This window comes from Columba livia, chromosome 1, assembly GCF_036013475.1.
Source record: "Columba livia isolate bColLiv1 breed racing homer chromosome 1, bColLiv1.pat.W.v2, whole genome shotgun sequence".
NCBI classification, from domain to species: Eukaryota; Metazoa; Chordata; class Aves; order Columbiformes; family Columbidae; genus Columba; species Columba livia.
In genome coordinates, this window is record NC_088602.1 from 158,902,542 (window position 1) to 158,921,991 (window position 19,450).

At 37.7% G+C, this 19,450-nt stretch overlaps 1 protein-coding gene across 21 annotated transcripts in view; it reads left to right on the forward strand.

The window, feature by feature from the left end:
• Positions 1 to 19,450, forward strand: part of NAV3 (neuron navigator 3) — a 548,370-nt gene that overhangs the window by 431,566 nt on the left and 97,354 nt on the right. For all 21 annotated transcript variants that reach the window (XM_065041110.1, XM_065041166.1, XM_065041103.1 and 18 more), the window contains 3 exons: positions 6,211 to 6,319; positions 6,736 to 7,119; positions 10,400 to 10,519. In XM_065041110.1, coding sequence (XP_064897182.1) covers positions 6,211 to 6,319; positions 6,736 to 7,119; positions 10,400 to 10,519 — 613 coding nt within the window. The remainder of the gene's footprint in view (positions 1 to 6,210; positions 6,320 to 6,735; positions 7,120 to 10,399; positions 10,520 to 19,450) is intronic.

The window sequence follows — 19,450 nt, forward strand, 5'->3', positions numbered from 1 at the left end:
TCTAACCAATCTCACGCTCATCAGTGAAGGGGAGAAGAGGCGATACTCGTGCAGGGAGAACTGGTTTGGAAATGCCTCCAAATCCAGCCAGACTTACCATCAGCAGGAGGCAGAAGCTGGGAGCAGGGGCTCCCTTTCCAAGGGACTCTCCCAGTCTGTGCACTCTCTCTGCCACCCCAGCCTCACCACACCCCAAGCGTTTCAGGCACTACCACCTGCTGGAAGCAGGACATCCAGGAGGTCGGGAGACCGGCATGCAGATGAAGGCTTCAAGACTGACAATGAGGAGGGGGGGAAATCAGATGATGAAAATGCACCCTGCACGGCCCATTTCCCCCACAGGAACTGGGCAGAGGAGGAGGAGGAGGAAGGCTGCTTGCGTGAAGGGACTGCACATCTGGATGAAGACGTCATAATAACAATGCTGGGGGACCTAGAACAGGTCCTTTATACTGATATTTTAGGTAAGTTTACTTCGACTTGACATTAGAAAGGGCAGGAGACCCAAGTGTTAGCACATATCTGCATGAAACATATTTTTGATCTTGACAGTGATTTCACCAGACAGAACTGGGTTTTTTTGCAATAGTATGCAAAAATAAGGTCTAGACATTTCTTCCTTGTTTGCTTACTCTCACCTTTATAGACTGTATGAAGACAAATATCTAAATCACTTTTGATGGGTGCATAGGCAGCAACAGCCTGTGAATAACTGAACACAGTTTGCTTATGTGTTTGAAAAAAATAAGGTGAAACATTTATGTGCTATTAGTTTACTCACAAATAATTTAGTTTTAGTGACATTTTTTCTCATGAATCTAAAACTTAAATCTTGACTCCACGCTTTGGTTTGGATAGAAAATATCTTGGCCTACCTACAAACTGTCTCTCCAGCATTGCTTCCCACTGACCCCCTGGCTGATAATTTCATCCATATACATGGAATTGTGAGTGTCAGGGTTTCAGTTTAGTTTAAATAGCCAGTTTAGTTATATCAGTGCATGCCAGTGAGCATTTGAAGTCCACAGCCATAGGTGCTTCAAAAGGCTTCTGTGTTACTGGCTTCGCTTTTCATCTCTCAGCCCTTTATGAGAGTTCTCAAAGTGTTCATTTCCAAAGCTTTGTTCTTCAGCCAGTCAAACGATTGAAGTGGCTGCTCACTTTTCCAAGGTCATGTAGTGTGTGTCTGGCCTGGAGGATCCTTGCTGGTGGATATGTGAATCGTGATTGTGTTTAAACATTCAGGATAATTTTTTGCTGTGTATGTAGTGTAAAAAGCTATCATCTCAAAATAACAAAGAATAAAAATCTTCTCTTTTTATGCATACCTTTTATTACTAGGCTGTTCCAGTATGCTAAAAGGGGCTTGGTAGCAAAGGAAGCTGAGCTTTCCACCTGCTCCTGCTCTTCAGCTGTGTGTCACTGAGAAGATCCATTTTTTCTTGTGAGCCTCAGTTTCCCCATCTGCAGATTAATACTTGTACTTTCCTTTGTGACTAGAGTTAATATCTAAGAGTGGACAAATCTCTGAGGAACTGATTATTATTTATAAATCCTTTTATGAAAATCAGACAATTAATGAAATTATTATTCTCCCATTTATATGTCTTGTGCTGTAATTACACATGTGGAGGTACTGAAATGATTATGAATAGTATTATTAAATGTGCAAATATGGATGAGCTTCAGAATGGTGAATGTAGAAGTTCAACCTAGATGATTAGTGATTTCTGTACAATGCTTACTTAATTTTCCTGTGTACATACCTCATACAATGGAAGAAATCAATGTGTTCTCTAGAAATTTGTTGAAAGAACCTGTAATGGTTCACTGCTAATATGCAAGAATTTGGGGACAATCTTTTGGAATACTTATGTTTAACATATGATGAAGCCTATAGTGATTTGAGCAGAATGTATTTCATGGAGTCAGTAAAATATTTACATCAAACTTTCTTGTAAAGGGGAACAGAATTTGGACAGAATGTTTTGCGGTACCCTGCTTTTGGTCTTTCTTATCGCAGTCTCTCCATGTGTGAAACAGAATAGTGTTTCTTCAGCCTACAAACCAGAATCACTTGAGATAACAAGCTAGGGAGTGTTTCTAATATGTTAGGTCATGTAAATATGGGCAGACTCTATGCTGGCAGTGGACCATAGCAATAAGGAACAAAGTGCCTGGGGAGACTGATCTCCCTTTGAACCCATACAATGTGTTCCAGTTCTGCTGCAGTAAGCACCATAGTGTCTCTTCTAGGCAGGTTGTAGCTGCCTTTCAGAATTAAAATAAATCACAAACAGCATTTATTCACCATCCCTATCATCCTCTGTACTGAAGGAGGCTTGATCTAGATGGGGAGGCACAGTGGTCTCCTGAAAGTGCAGGTGATATCAGATGCAAGTTAGGTCTGAGGATCTTGCACTCAGTGTAGAAAATTTCTCAATCATCATGTTCAACTGTTGGTACTTTCTGACTTGCTCATCCATGATACAGCATGAGTCCATTGATAAAGCCTTAAGAAAAGCATGGAAAGAAGAAAGAATAATTATTTTAAAAATAATAGTTACATTTATGAGTATTTTGTATGTAGTACTTTGTAGTATTTTAAAATCATAAAATTCCAGTTTTATCTTTTTTTAGAAAAAAATGGTGAAGGGGCTCTGAAATTACCCTTTATGTCATTGAGAGATCAAAAGAGATTAGGCCTCGAACTTTTCACCTTTCCAGGATAGAGGAACATCACTTCTATGCTATAATTTGTCTGAAAGTGAAAAATTCTTCTCTGCGAAAATATATTGTGGCAGTTTGCCATATATATGTACCTTTTTATTTTGTATTACAATTATACCTTAAGGCTTTGTTATGCTGTTTACTGTACAATATATATTTAAAAAGACAGTTGTTATCATTTTTGCTACAAGAATTTGTAGTACTAACACACAGCAAAGGACAACTAACAAAGATAAACAAGGAAGGAAAGGGCAAAGTCACTGCAAATATTAAGTATATTCAGTTCCTCAAATAAATATAAAGATAAAGCATTGCGTTGGCTTTAATTCTGCCTGCTTACACCCTGGAACTTGTATTTCTGTGTGTAACAGAAAACTGTCTTATACCAACATGTTACTGTTTCACCTTTGGTTTTAGGCTGGGAGGTACTAGATCCTGGGTGTCCCCCATATAGGTGTTATGGCAGGAATGTAATGTGCTCCTGGTAGTGAATTTGTGTGCGTTTGGCAAAGGGGAGAAAGAAAAGGACGGCGACAGTGAGGAACTGAGCACACTGCAGGAGCTGCCTGGAGGCAGACATGGACAGTCTGCCTGGGAACTGTCTGGGCTTCCAGCAGCAGGTTCAATCTAACAGGATTTACTGGTCTACAGCTTTGCTTTGGCATGAGCCCTTTTGCCACCCAGGAGTCTCCAGGATGGTGCAGAAACCTCTGCAAACAGTACACAGGATCCATGAGTAGGTTGATAAGCAAGCTGCTTGGTTGAGCTTTTTCAGCTTAAAACACAATAGTAGTTGTGGTAATTTCAATCTGTGAACATTTGCCTCCTGCAAGGTATTACATGTAAAAATGCACACGTTACATACTTTATGTAACAAAAACCAAAAACAAAACCAAAAACAAATTAAAAAGTAAATGGGCGTGCCCTTGGGGTGTGGCTTGAGAAGATGGAGAGTTTGATAGCAATGCTGAGCCTCTATCTCCACTTCTTGTCTCCACCCTGTCTGGTGTTGACTCCACAGTCAGTTCTGCAGTGCCAGCCCAGAGGTTTATGGACTGCTGGACCATGAAACCTCTGAAGAATTGATTTGGAATGATAAACAAGCAAACAGCAGTTCCTGAAGGACTGTTTGGCTTCAGCAGAGAGGACAGAAGGCTTAAGCAGGTCAGGGTAGATGGGAGAAACTCAAACTGACATTTCTGTCATTGAGCCACAGCTTCGGGGTATATTGGCTACAACCATACATCATTTGCCTATCAGGGAAGAAATAAAGCATATATGGAATGTATATAAAATTATTTTTTTCCATTTAATGTGAGGAGCTGGGATTTTTCCTCAGTACCAGCAGAGTGATTGGATGTTAAGATCTGGGGTGCAGAAGAAAGTACAGTAGCAATTCAGTTTATCAATAAGTTCAAAGTCTTCGTCTTTTAGCCAAAACTCAAAATTAAGGAGCTTAAGTGAACCATTCTTCAAATGAAGTTTTCTTCTGTAAATTACCCTTCATATTTGAAATAATTGTCACTGTGTATGTTAAAGGACTATTAAACCCATGCTTGCAGTTTTACTGTAAGTCCCCCTTACTGTATTTTTCCCATGCCTTCAAACAGACGTGGCATTGAGATCTTTTTGCCTTACCAGGACTTTTTGTGTGTGCGTTTTTTTCTTTTCCAGAATACTTTGTTATATATATAATTTTCATTGTTTCCAGCCCCATGTTGAGTATTTCCCAGCTCTCTGTCCTATGCAACTTTTCTAGCAAGCTCTACATTAAATTGTCTTTCCCGTTTTTCCCATTTTTTCCACTCTGCATTCTTTTTACTTTGGGTTTTATTGTTTTTGTGTGTTTGTTGTGGGGTTTTGTTTCTGTGTTTGTTTTTTTTGTCACCTTGTCAAATGTCTTCTACATGCTTTTCTTCTTGTCCCTCTCACTTGAATGGCATGCCATGCTTTTCCTCAGGGACTTCACTGTTGTTGAATATTCTGTAAACACACACAAACCTGTGAGGAGTAAAGGTGGCAACAGAATGAGGAATACAGCAACTGGAAGAAAAGTGTTTGCATATGTATTTTACATTTTACAGATGTGAAATTCTATAGTAATACGTGGTATTTTGCCTCTGCTTGGATTTCTGATATTGATTTTTATATGATGTTGAGTTTAAATTCACCAGACTATCTCTTGTTACATGTATTCAAAGATGAAACAGACTCTTGATGTCATGAGTATTCCAAGATTAGAGTAAAAGCTTGTTCTGAATGAGAATACTGAAATCTAGAGTTAAATATTAGAGATCATTTTAGTGGATGCACTATATCATTCTTGATAATAACATTTCCAGAATGAGGACTAAAATTAGTTAACAAGGTGAGGTATGATACGAAATTTATCAGTACTAGAGTCAAAACAAAATTGCTTGCACTCCATGTTCAGCATTATACACATAACTAGAATAATGATGCTTCTTGCCAGCCTTCTTTCAAGCAACAGATACAGGTCACAACCAGAAGCAGAACACCAACCTTGAACAAATCAATCATTTTATCACAGATTTTCTTTTGAATTTTTCTTATTCTCCAAAAGAAAAATTGAACTAAAATTCCTTGATATAAGGATATGCTAGAAAACATGCATTTCCGTATCTTCATATATAGTTTTTGGAGGTTGCTTTGAGGCTGATTACATTTTCCTTTTGTAACACATATAACTTTTTTTTTCTTCTGTGTTTTGTTGTTGTTGTTTGTAATGTGAAGTAAAGATGACTGAGGATGTTCAGTGAAGTTCTGTGTGCTTTGCTATTCAGGAGAAAAGACTAGCTTCTCACAATGGATCCTTGAAGGCTGATAAAATCCATAATTGTGTAAATGGCACATCTACTTAGAGTGTTCAGATTTTTATTCCAAGAAGAATACTTTTTTATCCCCTATGAAGAATAATCTCCCCCTTCAGGAAACCATTACATTTCATGAAAGATGCTTTATTAAGTGCCTGACTTAAAGAGTGCTTTGAAATAGCCTGGATGTTAAGTGCATACTAAAGAGTTGTTGTAGCAGTCATCCCAGTTCTTTCCAGACACAGATTTACTGTGGTTTTATTTCCTACGAAGTCATGTAAAATGTCAAGGAGGAAGAAGGGGCTGTGTAATTTATCAAGTGGTCTGGGGCTGCATCGTGCCTTGATTACAGAGGATAAAAATCCCAACACTCTAAATCTGAGTTTCATTAACGGATATGGGCCCTGACAGGGATACTTCACCAGGATTCTTTCTAGTGGGTTTTTTACATACCACATGTTATTTATAAGCATGTGTAGGTTTTATTACTGAAAGAGTGAGGTTTTATTTTTAGAAAGGTTAAAGAGACAGGCTTATTTGAAATCAGATGTGTGTACTCTTAGCTGTGTATATGTGTGTGCACTTTATTCAACCTTATATGCTCATGTGCACTAAAATGTATGTTGGTTTTATTGTTTTCTTCCAGGGGAAGACCCTGAAACAAGAAGAATGAGGACAGTAAAGAATATAGCAGACCTGAGACAGAATTTGGAAGAAACTATGTCGAGCCTTAGAGGGACCCAGATAAGTCACAGGTATTTGGGTTTTGTGTAGACTGCTAAAAATGTGGACTGTAGGAGAGCATTACTAGTTGCTGAATGGATTAGAAGCTTGCCAGTGAAAATTAGCTATGAAGCTAGCCATATTGTTTGCTAGGCTGACTCGACAACTTAAATGTGACTTTAATATACTTTACTATCAAAGTGTCTTATACAGCCATTCGCAAAAATGGTTGTTGTCTGATATACATCTGCTTAGAAACCTGTAAAAGTTATTTTAGGTTATTTTATAAGTACAGGTTATATACACAAACATGTGTGTGTGCACCTGGAGAAAATCACACACACAAAGAACTTTTTAAAGAAATATATATTCTTCCAGGCTTTGCTTTTCCTTCTTTCTCAGGAACAGAGAAAGCACAGTTCACTGACTTCTCCATTTTGTTTGGCAGCACATTGGAGACAACATTTGACAGCACTGTGACAACTGAGGTGAATGGCAGAAGCATACCAAGCTTGACAAGCCGGTCCACCCCGGTGACCTGGAGACTAGGGCAGGCCAGTCCTCGGCTGCAAGCAGGAGATGCCCCGTCCTTGGGCGCTGGGTATCCCCGCAGCAGCGCGAGTCGCTTCATACACACAGACCCCTCACGATTCATGTACACCACCCCGCTTCGCCGTGCAGCTGTTTCTCGCCTTGGAAATATCTCACAGATCGACATGAGTGAGAAGGGAAGTGGTGATTTGGACATGTCCTCTGAAGTTGACGTTGGTGGCTACATGAGCGATGGGGACATTCTTGGGAAAAGCCTCCGAACTGATGACATCAATAGTGGGTAAGAAGCATTTTCTCCCCATTTGAACTAATGCAAAATTGGCAGGTTTAATAGGATTTTTTGTAACAAATATTGGCACACAAGTGGAAGTTGCATCATGGTTGCTACTTAAAAACATACATATTAAAAAAATCTAAATCAAAACAAAACAAATACCTAAGCTGCCAGGGATGTTCTCAGCTGCCTTCAAAAGCAGTTTTTTCTCCTATAACATCAAGATGGCTTTGCTTTCAACTGGGATAAAAGCACAGGTACTTCTTATTACTTACTGGAATTCCTTAGTTATCTGGTAAACCATCATTTTGCACTGCTTGCCCTGAGATGGGTCTTCTTTCAGCATTTTTATGTTTTATTTGAGATGGTAGTTATGGTATTGGATGCATCTGATGAAAAGCAGTTGCTGACAGCACTGACTTTCTCTATTTCCACTTCAGATATTGTCTAGTGTAGTCTGTGTGATAGGCCTTTATTGCAATTTTTCAACTGCGCATATCATCTGAGCTGTAGGAATATCTTTTCATAAAAGATCAGTCACTCTCCTAGCATACCCAGGAGGAAGAATGACAATTATTTTTATTTTTGTTTGCTTAATCAGTTGGTTGACTTTGGGGTACTGCATTCACTGTGTTGTTATTGTATAACAATTTTTATATCAACCTCATGAACATGGGTCACTCACCTATGTTACTGTTTTATTCATACTTAAATTACTATTCAGTGCTGCTGTTGGCAACTCAAAGTTGTTTGATGGCTGAGCTGACACTGGGTTGAATAGAAGTCCCATAGCATACATAGCCATGTCACATCACACTACTTCACTCTGTATGAATTTAGGACTCCTGCTGTCAATCTAACATTTTAGTTTGAATACAGCTGTGATTAGAGAATGGTGGCTGATGAAATTGGATATGATACGTTCCTAAGGGCAAATGTAAGTCTATGATCAGAGCTCTTTCTAGAGTAGTGTCTCACCTCAAGCACCATCCAAAGACAGATCTCTAGGAAGAGCATAACTATAAAGAAAACATATTCCTATATCTCCCTGGTGCTCTGTCTCAGTGCTCTGTGAATGGAACACTGCTGATAGGTTGTCCATAGCACAGCATTAGTGGTTGTCAAGGAGGATGCCATATTCATGTGTGCTAGAACAGGAAAAAGATATATATGGAAAAGGTAATACTTAAATGTCTGAAGACCTTTTATCATAAACAAAGTATAAACACTGCATTTAATGGATGCATGTTTTTTTAAAAAAATAAATATATATAAATATAGGGAATCCTTTGCAGTGCTGATGAGTTGTATTAATTAGCTTATCACATTAGGGAATTAATATAGTCATCGTGGGTGACTTTTATTTGCATCTGTAATAAGGATGCAATGTGCTCAGTTAACATTTTTAGGTGCGGTAAATGTTAAAAACAAGTTAATAAGCTCTGAAAATTCAGGGTTCATTGAGGCATGTAAAGTCTTATCTCCTTCATGCCTCTTCCATTTTCAGTTTAATTACTTTAAACACTTGGGGACAGGAATGCAACAGTAATTAGAATTTAGTGTGAGGAAGGCCTGTTGCAATTTTTAAGTCTCTCTATTTAGATCTTATAGAGGAAAAAATCCGTATAGGCTGGGTTGCATTCAAACCACAGCTAAACTTAATATGCAATTCCAGAGCCTTGGAATCTACTGCATAATTCACCCTCAGCTAAATAATCTGTCAAAAAGTCTAAATTTTGTCTTTAATAAAATGATAAATCTAGTGTGTGAGTATGACTGTTAATTTACCTTTGAAAACTAATCTGAAGTTACCTTCTGCACCCTTGGTGACCTGAAGATCAAATCTTACCACTGCATAAAATGCTTTAGAGTTCAGTTGAAAATGAGCAAACCAACCCTTTGTGTTTTAAGGCACTTGAGGTTACCTTCATCTAGATTGCCACTCAGGACACAACTGGAATCTCAATCTATGGGGGTGGAGGCTAGTGCTCCCAGGCTGCTGTATTAACACTGTGGGCTCTGGGACAGCTGATATCAATTAACCAGCTCCCAGAAGGAACTGGAGGTTGAGGGCCAACAGAACATCTGGAGCACCAGCAGTGTCTGTGTGTGCCTTGGCTTGTGCCTGGGAGTCTGTGGAGTTATTAAATGTTTGTGTACTTGGATATACACTTCAACTGAAAGATGGATTTGAGTGACACCATTTCACGGCTCGAGGAGAACTTATGTTAAAGATTATTTTAATTGGGTATGAACCCCACTAGATCATTTTAGCTATCATCCTAGCATTTGGACTAGATTTATTTCAGCAAGCCTGTAAATTAACTTTGAGCAGGTTCACTGAGGTATACCATTTTTTTTTTATTCTGTATGTATACTCCTGTGTTAAGTGCCATACATATGCATGGTCCTTCACAAATAAATTTGTGCAAACTGTGCACTAGGATGCCACGCTAAAGTTATCAAAAACTATAAGAGAGAAACATAAAAAGCAAGAGTCCAGGAGGGAAAACAGTTTAATTAACGGTCATTTGAGAAAATAAAAGACAGGTCTTGAGAGTAGATCAGGCTGTGGTACTGCTTGGTTAAAAGTGCCAAGACCTCCCATAGAGATATTAAACAGTAGGTAGGCATTCCAGCAATTATTGCTGCTGCTTGAAATTCAGAAACTTTTAATGGTTCTCTAGTGACTAAGCTGCACTATACTGACTCTTCAATTCGTTAGTCGTTCATTATAATATGAAGTGGTAGGAATAAAGCTAGAGGAACACAGACAGAAACAGATTCTTAAATGTCATTGTAAGGGCTTCAGTGGATATCTCTTTCATATCTGAATGAGTGCACCCCTGCCGGGACTATGGATTTGGATTCTCAATTTATGTTTCCATTTAGATGGATGCTACTGTTTTTTTCCTTTTTTTTTTTTTTCCTTTTTTTAACTGGAGTTATGCTTCTTGCATCTTGTTCTATTATTTAACAAAAGTGCAGTACCTGAAATGTTCTTAAATTTTTTGAAGATACTTGAGGGTTTTAGTCTAATTATGTTTTAGTAAAACATGTTGGCCTGTAAGCCATCACAGAAAGAAACAAATGATCCTAGAAAATAGGCATATACCTGATCTACCTGTGCTGGGCACACCAAGTGAGAATATTTAGTACAAGTCTACCATCTAATAGTGTAGCCTGTACCTTAAACATTTGAATTCCACAGTCCATTAACTTTAGCGTGAAACATATATGCCAGATGGCTGCATTTTGTGCTGATTGACCACGCATTTATTTTCAGGTACATGACAGATGGAGGACTCAACCTATACACGAGAAGTCTGAACCGAATACCAGACCTAGCTGCCTCTCGAGATGTCATTCAAAGAGGGGTTCATGACGTAACTGTGGATGCAGACAGGTAACAGTGCTTTGCTAAGTAAAAAGCTCTTTGAGCTTTACAGGTATCTTTTGTTCTTCATACATGCTAATATATCACTGTTTTGTTCATAAGGAATAGTAAGAGAAAGAAAGCTTCTGAGACTGCTAGTTTTCTGAGCACAAAATATGCCAAACACGACAATGAGTGGGAAAAAAGCAAATTTCTCACATGGGAAAGGGACTTAGGAAGAATTTATTGTTGAAAATGTAAGAGAAAGCATTAAAAACCCCAGATCTTATTTGCAATCTTGAATCTCTGAAATAGGACATGATTTTTACAGGTTGCCTTGTCAACTGATGGGCATAGGGAGGATTCACATGGTCTCTAGGAAGCTTGTGTGTGCCTGATGATGTGGGTCAGACCATGCATTTGGAGTTGGCTGGAACCAGAATCCTGGTTTTCTCTACCTGTTTTTCCCTCTGTGGGTGTCCGAGGAAGACAGGGCCCATGAGCAGTGGGAAGCAAGCAGTGAGGTTATATCCCATTGTCTATGCAGTGTGAAAAAAGAAACAACACTACCGTGGCCTTGTACATGTATTTATGTGTGTGTGAGCATAAAAATGTGCTCCCACTAGTGCTCTGGCAGATTAGGCAAGTGTTTTCTGTTTCATTTCCTTGAGCTTAAATAGATTCATATTGGTGGCTTGTATCCATGTCTGTGAAATAAAAATTCATAACCCAACTTTTGCAGAACTGTCAGCTCTGAGGTTTGGTCAGGCCACCACAGAGATAAGTAGCATCTGTGAAATTTGGCAGTCTTCAGTTTTAGGGGGTTGATTTCAGTCCCATCTTTTTAAAATAAAGTTTTCTTTAAGGAAAAATATGTATTTAATGAGGAAAGGATAAGAGGTTCACAGCGAAGCTCTGATTTACAATCCAGCAAATTAGTTGAAGAAGTTCTGGAATATTAACCTAGCTACAACATGATTTTTACTTTTCACCATTTTCTGGTGAAAATATGTCTGTGACACAAGTCAGGGATAGCCTGCATTAGTTGAACACTGCATCAGGGTAAAGAAGATAATTTTCATGTACAGAATCAGTCACTTAAAAAAGAAGCTTGCTTTAGCTGACATATCATTTATTGACCTCACAGAAAAAGCCTACTTTAGATAGTAATTCAAATGAACATGGCCTGGTTCTGTGGAACACAAGCTTTGGCATGATGCAAAGACCAGAGAAAATGTACAGTAGGCGTTTAAGAAAATAGTTTGGATAGAACTCAGGCAATAACAGAAGGAGAAAATGAGAAATGAGATGTAGGCAGAAGGGACTTTTGTGAAGCTCTCTATGTGAGAATAAGAACCTTAAGCTCAAAGTGGGAGAGAGGGTGGAAAATTTAGAGGCTGGGCGTCATGAAATTAAAGACAGAGAATGTCGCTAGTGCCCACGTTTTTCTATGCCTCTATATCTTTTTTTCACCTGAATGAAGTTTTTAGAGCTCTTCCCACCATGCAGTGTTCACACCCAGATTTCAAACCACACGTTTCCACTGGAAGAAAAAAAAAGTCCAAATGAAGACATTTTAATTTTTTTCTTAGTGTTCCTCAGCTCCGGATGCCACTCAAACACTTTGTGTTTGTTTTGCTCTGAAGTGTTATTTAGTAATGTATATGTTAATTTGTTCTATATAGTGTGCAGGTACATAAATGTTTTGCATGTGAAGCCACGGGGATGATATTACTAGTTCTCAACTAATGAGATTGTTCAGCATTTCACAGTACATACATCCATTTTTGGTTTCCTTATACGACTTTGACAGACTGGCTAAAAATGTTGTACTAAAAACTATTCTGCTGTTCCTGAGTTTTTCATCTCTGAGTGTATCACTTGCCAAGTTGTGGAATTCAAATTCATCAGATTATTTTGGGCCTTGCGTGAAAAGTTGACCAATTTTATGCAAGATATAAGGCTTTTTAAAAAAGAAATTAATGCGTATTCAAGAAAGATTTATTTGATCTCAATAACTAAAATCCCAGTGTATTCCATCCTCACTGTGCATTTACAAACTGCTCTTGACATTAGCAGACTGCATGAACAAGCCCCAAAGTCATTTTTGAGCTTAAAGTTTACAGATATGAAGTAGGATTTACCCTGTAATGAGTGTTTTCCCTTACACAGAGAGTGAAAGCGGGATACCTGTGCTCTTCTGAACCCTCTAAATGTGGTGTCACAGGACATACTATATGCTATCATGTCATTAAAAACTTTATCATAATGCACAGGCATGAATAATTTATGTTATAGACGTACAGACAATTCTGGCATTTTCTGAGCTTTCAGTGCTTGATTTTTACAACCTTAATCATGCTTTGTTAACAGATCTTTTTGTGTATAAGTGTATGTTATTCCTTGAAGCAGCAAAAAGGTGTTTAGGAAGTGGAAAAATTAAAATATTTTTATGAATTCTTATGATAGCAAAACACATGCTTGCCAAATTGGTTCACAGAAATCCTGTAGAAGGTCAAACACGCACACATAATTGTTTATGCTGATCTTCAACAGTGTGTGACATTTATGGTATGAAATCAGGTGGTAAAAGCAATACAGATTTCTGACACTCACTTTGTTTGGCAGGATAGGCTTTGGACCTTCACAACAGCATGGGTATCTGAGATTTTGTCTTCTCTCACATAGCTTTTTAGATCTTATTTTTTCTACTCTGAACGAAATTAATAGGGTTTTTGTCAAAGCTTCAATGTATGCCTTGCCACTGGTATCATGAGCTTCCATGAATGAGGTTAATTCTCCTCTCTATCATCCTTGTAGATATGTGAAGGACATATGCATTTTCTCTATGGTATCATTAGTATAATCCTTTTTCATAATTTGCATGATTTGCCCCGGCCTTTCCACTGTAAAGGACTTCGCTGGCAATTCTGTGCAGGCAGAAAAAAAATGATATGCTGCAAATATCTGATTTATATTATCAGTCAGGCAAGAAGTTTCTGTATTCTGTCCATCACTAGAGCCAACAACATTAGCTGACAGAAACCCCATGTTCTTCACAAAAACTGAACTTGAGTTTTCTCGGAAAAACTAAATTACAGCTCCTGCTGGGTTTTTTTTGTTGTTTTTATTTTTTTTTGTGAGTTGGCAGTACAATATTATTCAGATAGGTGGACTGACAATATCCCTAAGGGTAATGCCATTTCTGGCAAATGCATACTTTTGGACTGATTCTCATTTCAGGGATAAATCAAGAATAATTCACTGAAATTATGGGCATGGAACTAGTGTAAAAAGACAATCAGCTCCCCAGTTTGATTCCACTTGAAATTGGTTTCAGATAGTACTTGCGTCTCCACTTCTTTGGTGACTGCCAAAAAGCAAAGGGTTGAAGGATCTCCATGTGGAAACCTAGTGCTCATCCAAATAATAATATTAAACTGTTCTTTGAACAGCTTCATAAAAAGTTCAATTAATGCATGTAACATAAACCAAGGCTTAAGTGTTGTTTGTATACTGTCCTGGAAAGCACATTGGTGTAGAAAGGAATACAGCATATTTGCTTGTTCTAGTGAAAGAATTGTAGTGGTTCAATGAAAGGCTGAAGGGACACTGGCAGCATCAGATGTCAACGGTTGTAATAATTCTTTTGTTTTTCTTTTTCCTAACTTGGCCTCTTTTTTTTGGTCTATAAATGTCTATTCCTTACAACTGACCTTCCTTCATGTACCATAAGAAATTAATTAGAGAGGAGGACGGATTCTCTGCAGAGGGTGTAACTTGGGATGTAGCTGGGAGAGTTCTCATTTGTATGATATTACTTTTCATTTTTTGTTCTGTCTTCCTCCTCTACAATCTATCATTTGCCTTCTGGGACTCTTAGAGGGAGTATTTGAGGAACATTCTTGGAGTTCAAAACCCTTTTCAAAGGAAGATGAGCCAAAAGAGATTAGACATAAGAACAAAAGATAAATTATGTTCTTGTGAAGAATAAGGTTTATTGAAAAGTAAGTTGCAATGTTTCCAGACTACTCTGTGTTGTCCATGAAAAACTGTTAGGGAAGTTTAAACAAGCCATTTTAGAAGATACATAATAGCTTCACTGAGTTCAACCATTGTCCTTCCACCTCCATACCTGCTGGATTTAGTGCACCAGATCAAAAGCCACAGTTTCCTTCACTTTCATCAGTCAACAGTCAACCTAAGTTGTGCAACCAATTTCCCCCCCCTCACATCCTTGAATGCACTATTATTATTTTTTTTCCCCACCTTTTCCTTGGGTGAAACCCAAGGCTTTAAAGGTAGCTGATGCTGCTTATTCTGGTTTTATCACAATCCACTTCAGCTACTTTGCTGTTCAGCTGAATCTGAGCCCCTGTTACAGAGAGTTCTTGTGCACAGGGAGTCTTTAAAATGCTTCCACCATCTGTCACATGTGCAGAAGATTTGGCAGTTATCTTGGACTAGCTGAGGCTGGCCTGTTTGTTCTCAGCCAAACCATAATCACCATAATACATTATTAATTATAATTATAATAAAACAATTCCAGATTTTGCCTGCAGTTTATTAACTAACTTCCTGCATGAATGACTGTAAATCTTCTTCTGGTGTTTGTCTGAGTAGATGAGTCTTGAGTTGGAATGTTGTACTTTCAAAAAAGGAACTTTTCCAGAGTTTGAATGAGTATTGGTAGTATCAGAAGAGGCTCAGGGACATCATGAACAATAACTTTGAAGTTGTTGACATCATTTGGAATTTAACCCTTTGGAATGTTGTTTCATGGACATGCATACTTAATGTATTGCTTTTCTATCCAGATGCTTCTGCATAATGTGTATTTCAGCACTGCACTAATGCTGTGCTTTCTGCAGTTTGGTGTTGATGTGATGATCACTGTTCTGCCATCTTGCAACTATTACCTGTTCCCTTTGCTGCCTCTGGTAGCAAAGTGGGATTTACTATGGATAGTTGAAGGAGTTGTATATATCACAGTGTTAGTGATACTGTGTGCACACATTCAGCCCTCTACCCTTACATCTGTCTTCCAGCATTTCAGCTGCGTCCAACTCTGAGTACTAGTGTCTATGGCAATAATACAAACATTAATTCCACAGATATGAAATAAGGAAACATGAAACAGATATACCTGCTTCTTGCTGACTAAGACTTTCTTGGGCAGAACTGAGTTTTGCCACAAATCAACTACACTGTCTAGGGAGACTTCCTATACCTTTACGTCTGTCTCCACCACTAAGTATACCTGTGATTGCTATTCTGTGTAGAACCTAAAAAAGTCACTATAGACCTTAAAGTCAGCATGGTTCATCCAGTGGTGTGATCTGGTATAATTTTCCTGTCTGTAAGTTTATGTATTTGTAGGTTTTTAGGATACTGAAAGAATTCTAAATATCTATACCTCACTGTTTTTGCAGCTAGTACTCAAATATCTCCAGAATCCGTAATTAAGGAATCTCTCTTGAGAAGCACTTTAAATTTTAAAGGGTTTTTACTATTGTTGCTCTCTTCTATACTTTTAATCTTCTATTATTTCTTTTCACAGCTGTTGCTGTTAACATTTTCCACCGTTTCCTTTTATTATTCTCAAATGATCCTGCATTTTCATAATCTCTGGTGTAAATCTTTCCTCATTCTGGCATCTGTTAAGCTACCAAGAAAGTTACTAGTTAGAGGTATCTATTTCAATGTGCACCTTGGTATTTATTTTTTCTGCAAACTAAGGATGCTGTATTTGAGAATCTAAAGCATAAATGTATGTGTATCCATGCATGAAGAGTAGACTAATCGCGTCAAAAGGAGCATTCCTGTTTTTTGGCTCATTATGTTAAGTATTCATGATTCTTTGAGGATAAATACCTTCTTTTCAAAGGCATAATGAAAAGCAAAATTTTCAGTAATATGCTTTTGTACAGCACTATTAATTTAGAAAGAATGGTATCTCAATTGAGTATGACTTTGTTTCTGGTCATGATTTCAAAAGTAAGGATTTGGACAATATAAAGTCAGCAGGGCAAGTGGACTCTGATCTAATTTTGTGAGATTTTCTCTTTCCTTAGTAGTTTTAAATATCTATAGAAAATGCCCATAAACCACAAACCAAAACATAGAAACATTTAACAGCTGTGTGAGTGTTTAGGTTCAGATACTTTATTAGTATCAGTGACATAAGCAAACTGCATTGTTAGTGTGCTGTCATTAGTATGTTAAACTGTCATGATCCTGCAGCATCGTGTCTGCAGACACATTTCTTTGCACCCAGCTTACATAAGGAAATGACATTCAGAAAAGGCAAGAGCAGTGCATGGCAGATGTTTACTTTAAAACAAGATCGAGCTGCAAGTGATTATGTGAAATGAATGACAAATGAAGTTTTCTCATTTTCATTTCTTGTCAAGTGACAAGAAGAGGGACAATATCAACTAATTTCAGTTTATATGAAAAATAAATTCATGGAAATAAGTTTTTAAACTTCTGCAAGGCATGGAAATGAATTACATTCTCATGCGATGCTAAATGAGCTGAGCATATAGTTTGCTGTAGGGTCATTGAACTCAATGCTGGTGGTTTACAGCTGATACATTTAACATTCTCACAAATCTACTTTTTCAAAGTGGGTGGTGTAGAACTAGGTATTAATGTCATGCAATCTGTTTGCATTCTTTATTTCTGCTTATCTTGAAGTTTGGTTTAGATAGTTAAAAATTACTTGAAGTGAGGATGGACTTTATTGTGTGTTAACAGATTGCTAATACTTCCCATCAGGAAAAATGCAGATGGTTTATTTTGATTGTAATCTTCTTCTGCAGAGAGTAACAATGTATTTAATAATAACTATCTGAGATGCAGTTTCCAATTTCAGCAGCAGTATCATTTTGGTCTACTTTTGTACTTCATTGTTATTAGCAAAGACTGTTGTACTGCCTCCCGTGTGTTAGTACAAAACATGGCCAGCAAGATTAAAATCATTACCCAAAACACCCCAGGCTTGAATACAAAATTAAAGAACTTGAAACTCCCGTGTGATACATATTTGAGTCCTGAAGTCAAGAAACATATGAATGTCTTGATTCATTTGATCGCTGGAATAAAAAATGTTATAATGTTATTCCCCTGCATGGCTATTTAAAAAAATCATATTGAAATCTGCTATAAAATAAGTGTAATTGAGATTACAGTTCTAACATTAGCAAACATGGCATATTTTAGACATATGCTTCATGAAACTCATAAAAAATATGATTTTGATAATTCAGTGTTGGAGGTGCAATAGCTTGTGATCACTAAGTTGTCATTTGTTCTAAATCACCTCAGAGAGACCTACTTCCTTGAAGTAAAATATTCTTGTTTCTTGAGGTAGTTCTTGATACATAGATATATATATGCATGCTGGGTAAACAAAACATATTAATTATAAGAATGTTCCAATTAACACTTTCATAGAAAGTAATTCATTTGTAACACTATAAAGGTCCTTTGCCTTGGATTTATTGGGTATAAGTTCACTTTAAAGAAAATTTTGATTCAGCAGCTTCAGCAGACCTCTAAATAAAGTGATGAGAAGCATGAAAAAAATGGAGAGCAACAGCGTGGTGAACTTTTTTGTACCCACGGGAGGCAATGAGAAAGGGGTAAAATGATCTGCTGTGACAGCTACTTGCTGTTGCATTGTACACCTGCTCTTCCTCCTAGTTGGCAGGTGGACAAAACAGGTAGGTGAAAGGAAAGATAAATTTAAATTAAGCTTAGCATCTTAAGGGTGCAAGTGCACATTTGCGGCTTGAGCTGTATGGCTACCTACAGTGCAAAAAAATAAAATTGCAAGGTTTTGACCCTTTCCCTTGCCATGTGCTGCACTTGCAATAAAACAGTATTGCTATCTGTCCTGGGGCTGCAGGAAAGCAGTGGTGTTCAAAGCATTCCAGATTGGCAAATGCATTGCAAGATAACTTCATCATTAGTGGCTAAAAAAGACAGCCGGAATGTAGTTGAAACCTGGTCATGGGTTATCTATTAGGGAGAATTAAAAGAAGCATGTATCTAAAGCTATGCAGGCTAAAAAACATGGGAGACTTTATCTTCTGGAAAAAAAAGAAATGAACTTTCAACCTTGTAGGCTGGCTGAAGACAGTGTTCAAAGGAAGAGAACATGAAGGGAAAGCCGGGAAGGACACAGTGTGGTAGAAAAACTGCCAGCCAGCACAGATAACACCCCTCGCAGCGGGACACTCGCTGCTGAGCACAACATATGTTAACCTTCCTCTTGGAAAAAATAAAATATCCCTCTGTTTGCTTGTATCAACATTTTACTTATAAATCTTCACTATGTCATCTCTGAGTCTTCTTTTGACGGAGTGAGGAAAAGCTGATCCTCCCTCTTCAATCTGTGCTCCGAGCACCATTGTGGAGGCTTCCTGCCTCTCCTGAGCCCCATGTGACAACCTTGGCACCGCACAGGGGAATGTTTGGTGCAGCAATGTGCTCGGAGTTTGTTTTCTTTTGAAGTTACAGCACTAATCTCATCTGTATCTAATTGTTAAAATATCAAGTCTTCAAAGATTTCCTTTGTAAACAAAAGATTGTCATAACAATTTAAGCAGGATCAGATGTGTAAACTTAAAGAGTGCAACCCTCAATGCACTTTACAGAAGTTTTTTTGCAGAAGGGTACAGCATAGCTATAATTCAAACCTACTTAGTGGCTTGATTAATCTAAAATACATTATTTGAATAAATTTTTTAAAATAGATTTATCTAATTACAATTTGCCTGAACAAATAAGCTTTTTATCTGTTACCTGAGTGCATCAGCTTTAATGTCTGATGTGCTAAAATTTGTCTTATATTCCTTTTGTATGCATTATACTCTGGATCCATTTCATACTGTAGAATAGAATATAAAATGGCTGCTAGCCCTATTAACTGCTGTGTAGGTAAATTCATGAAAA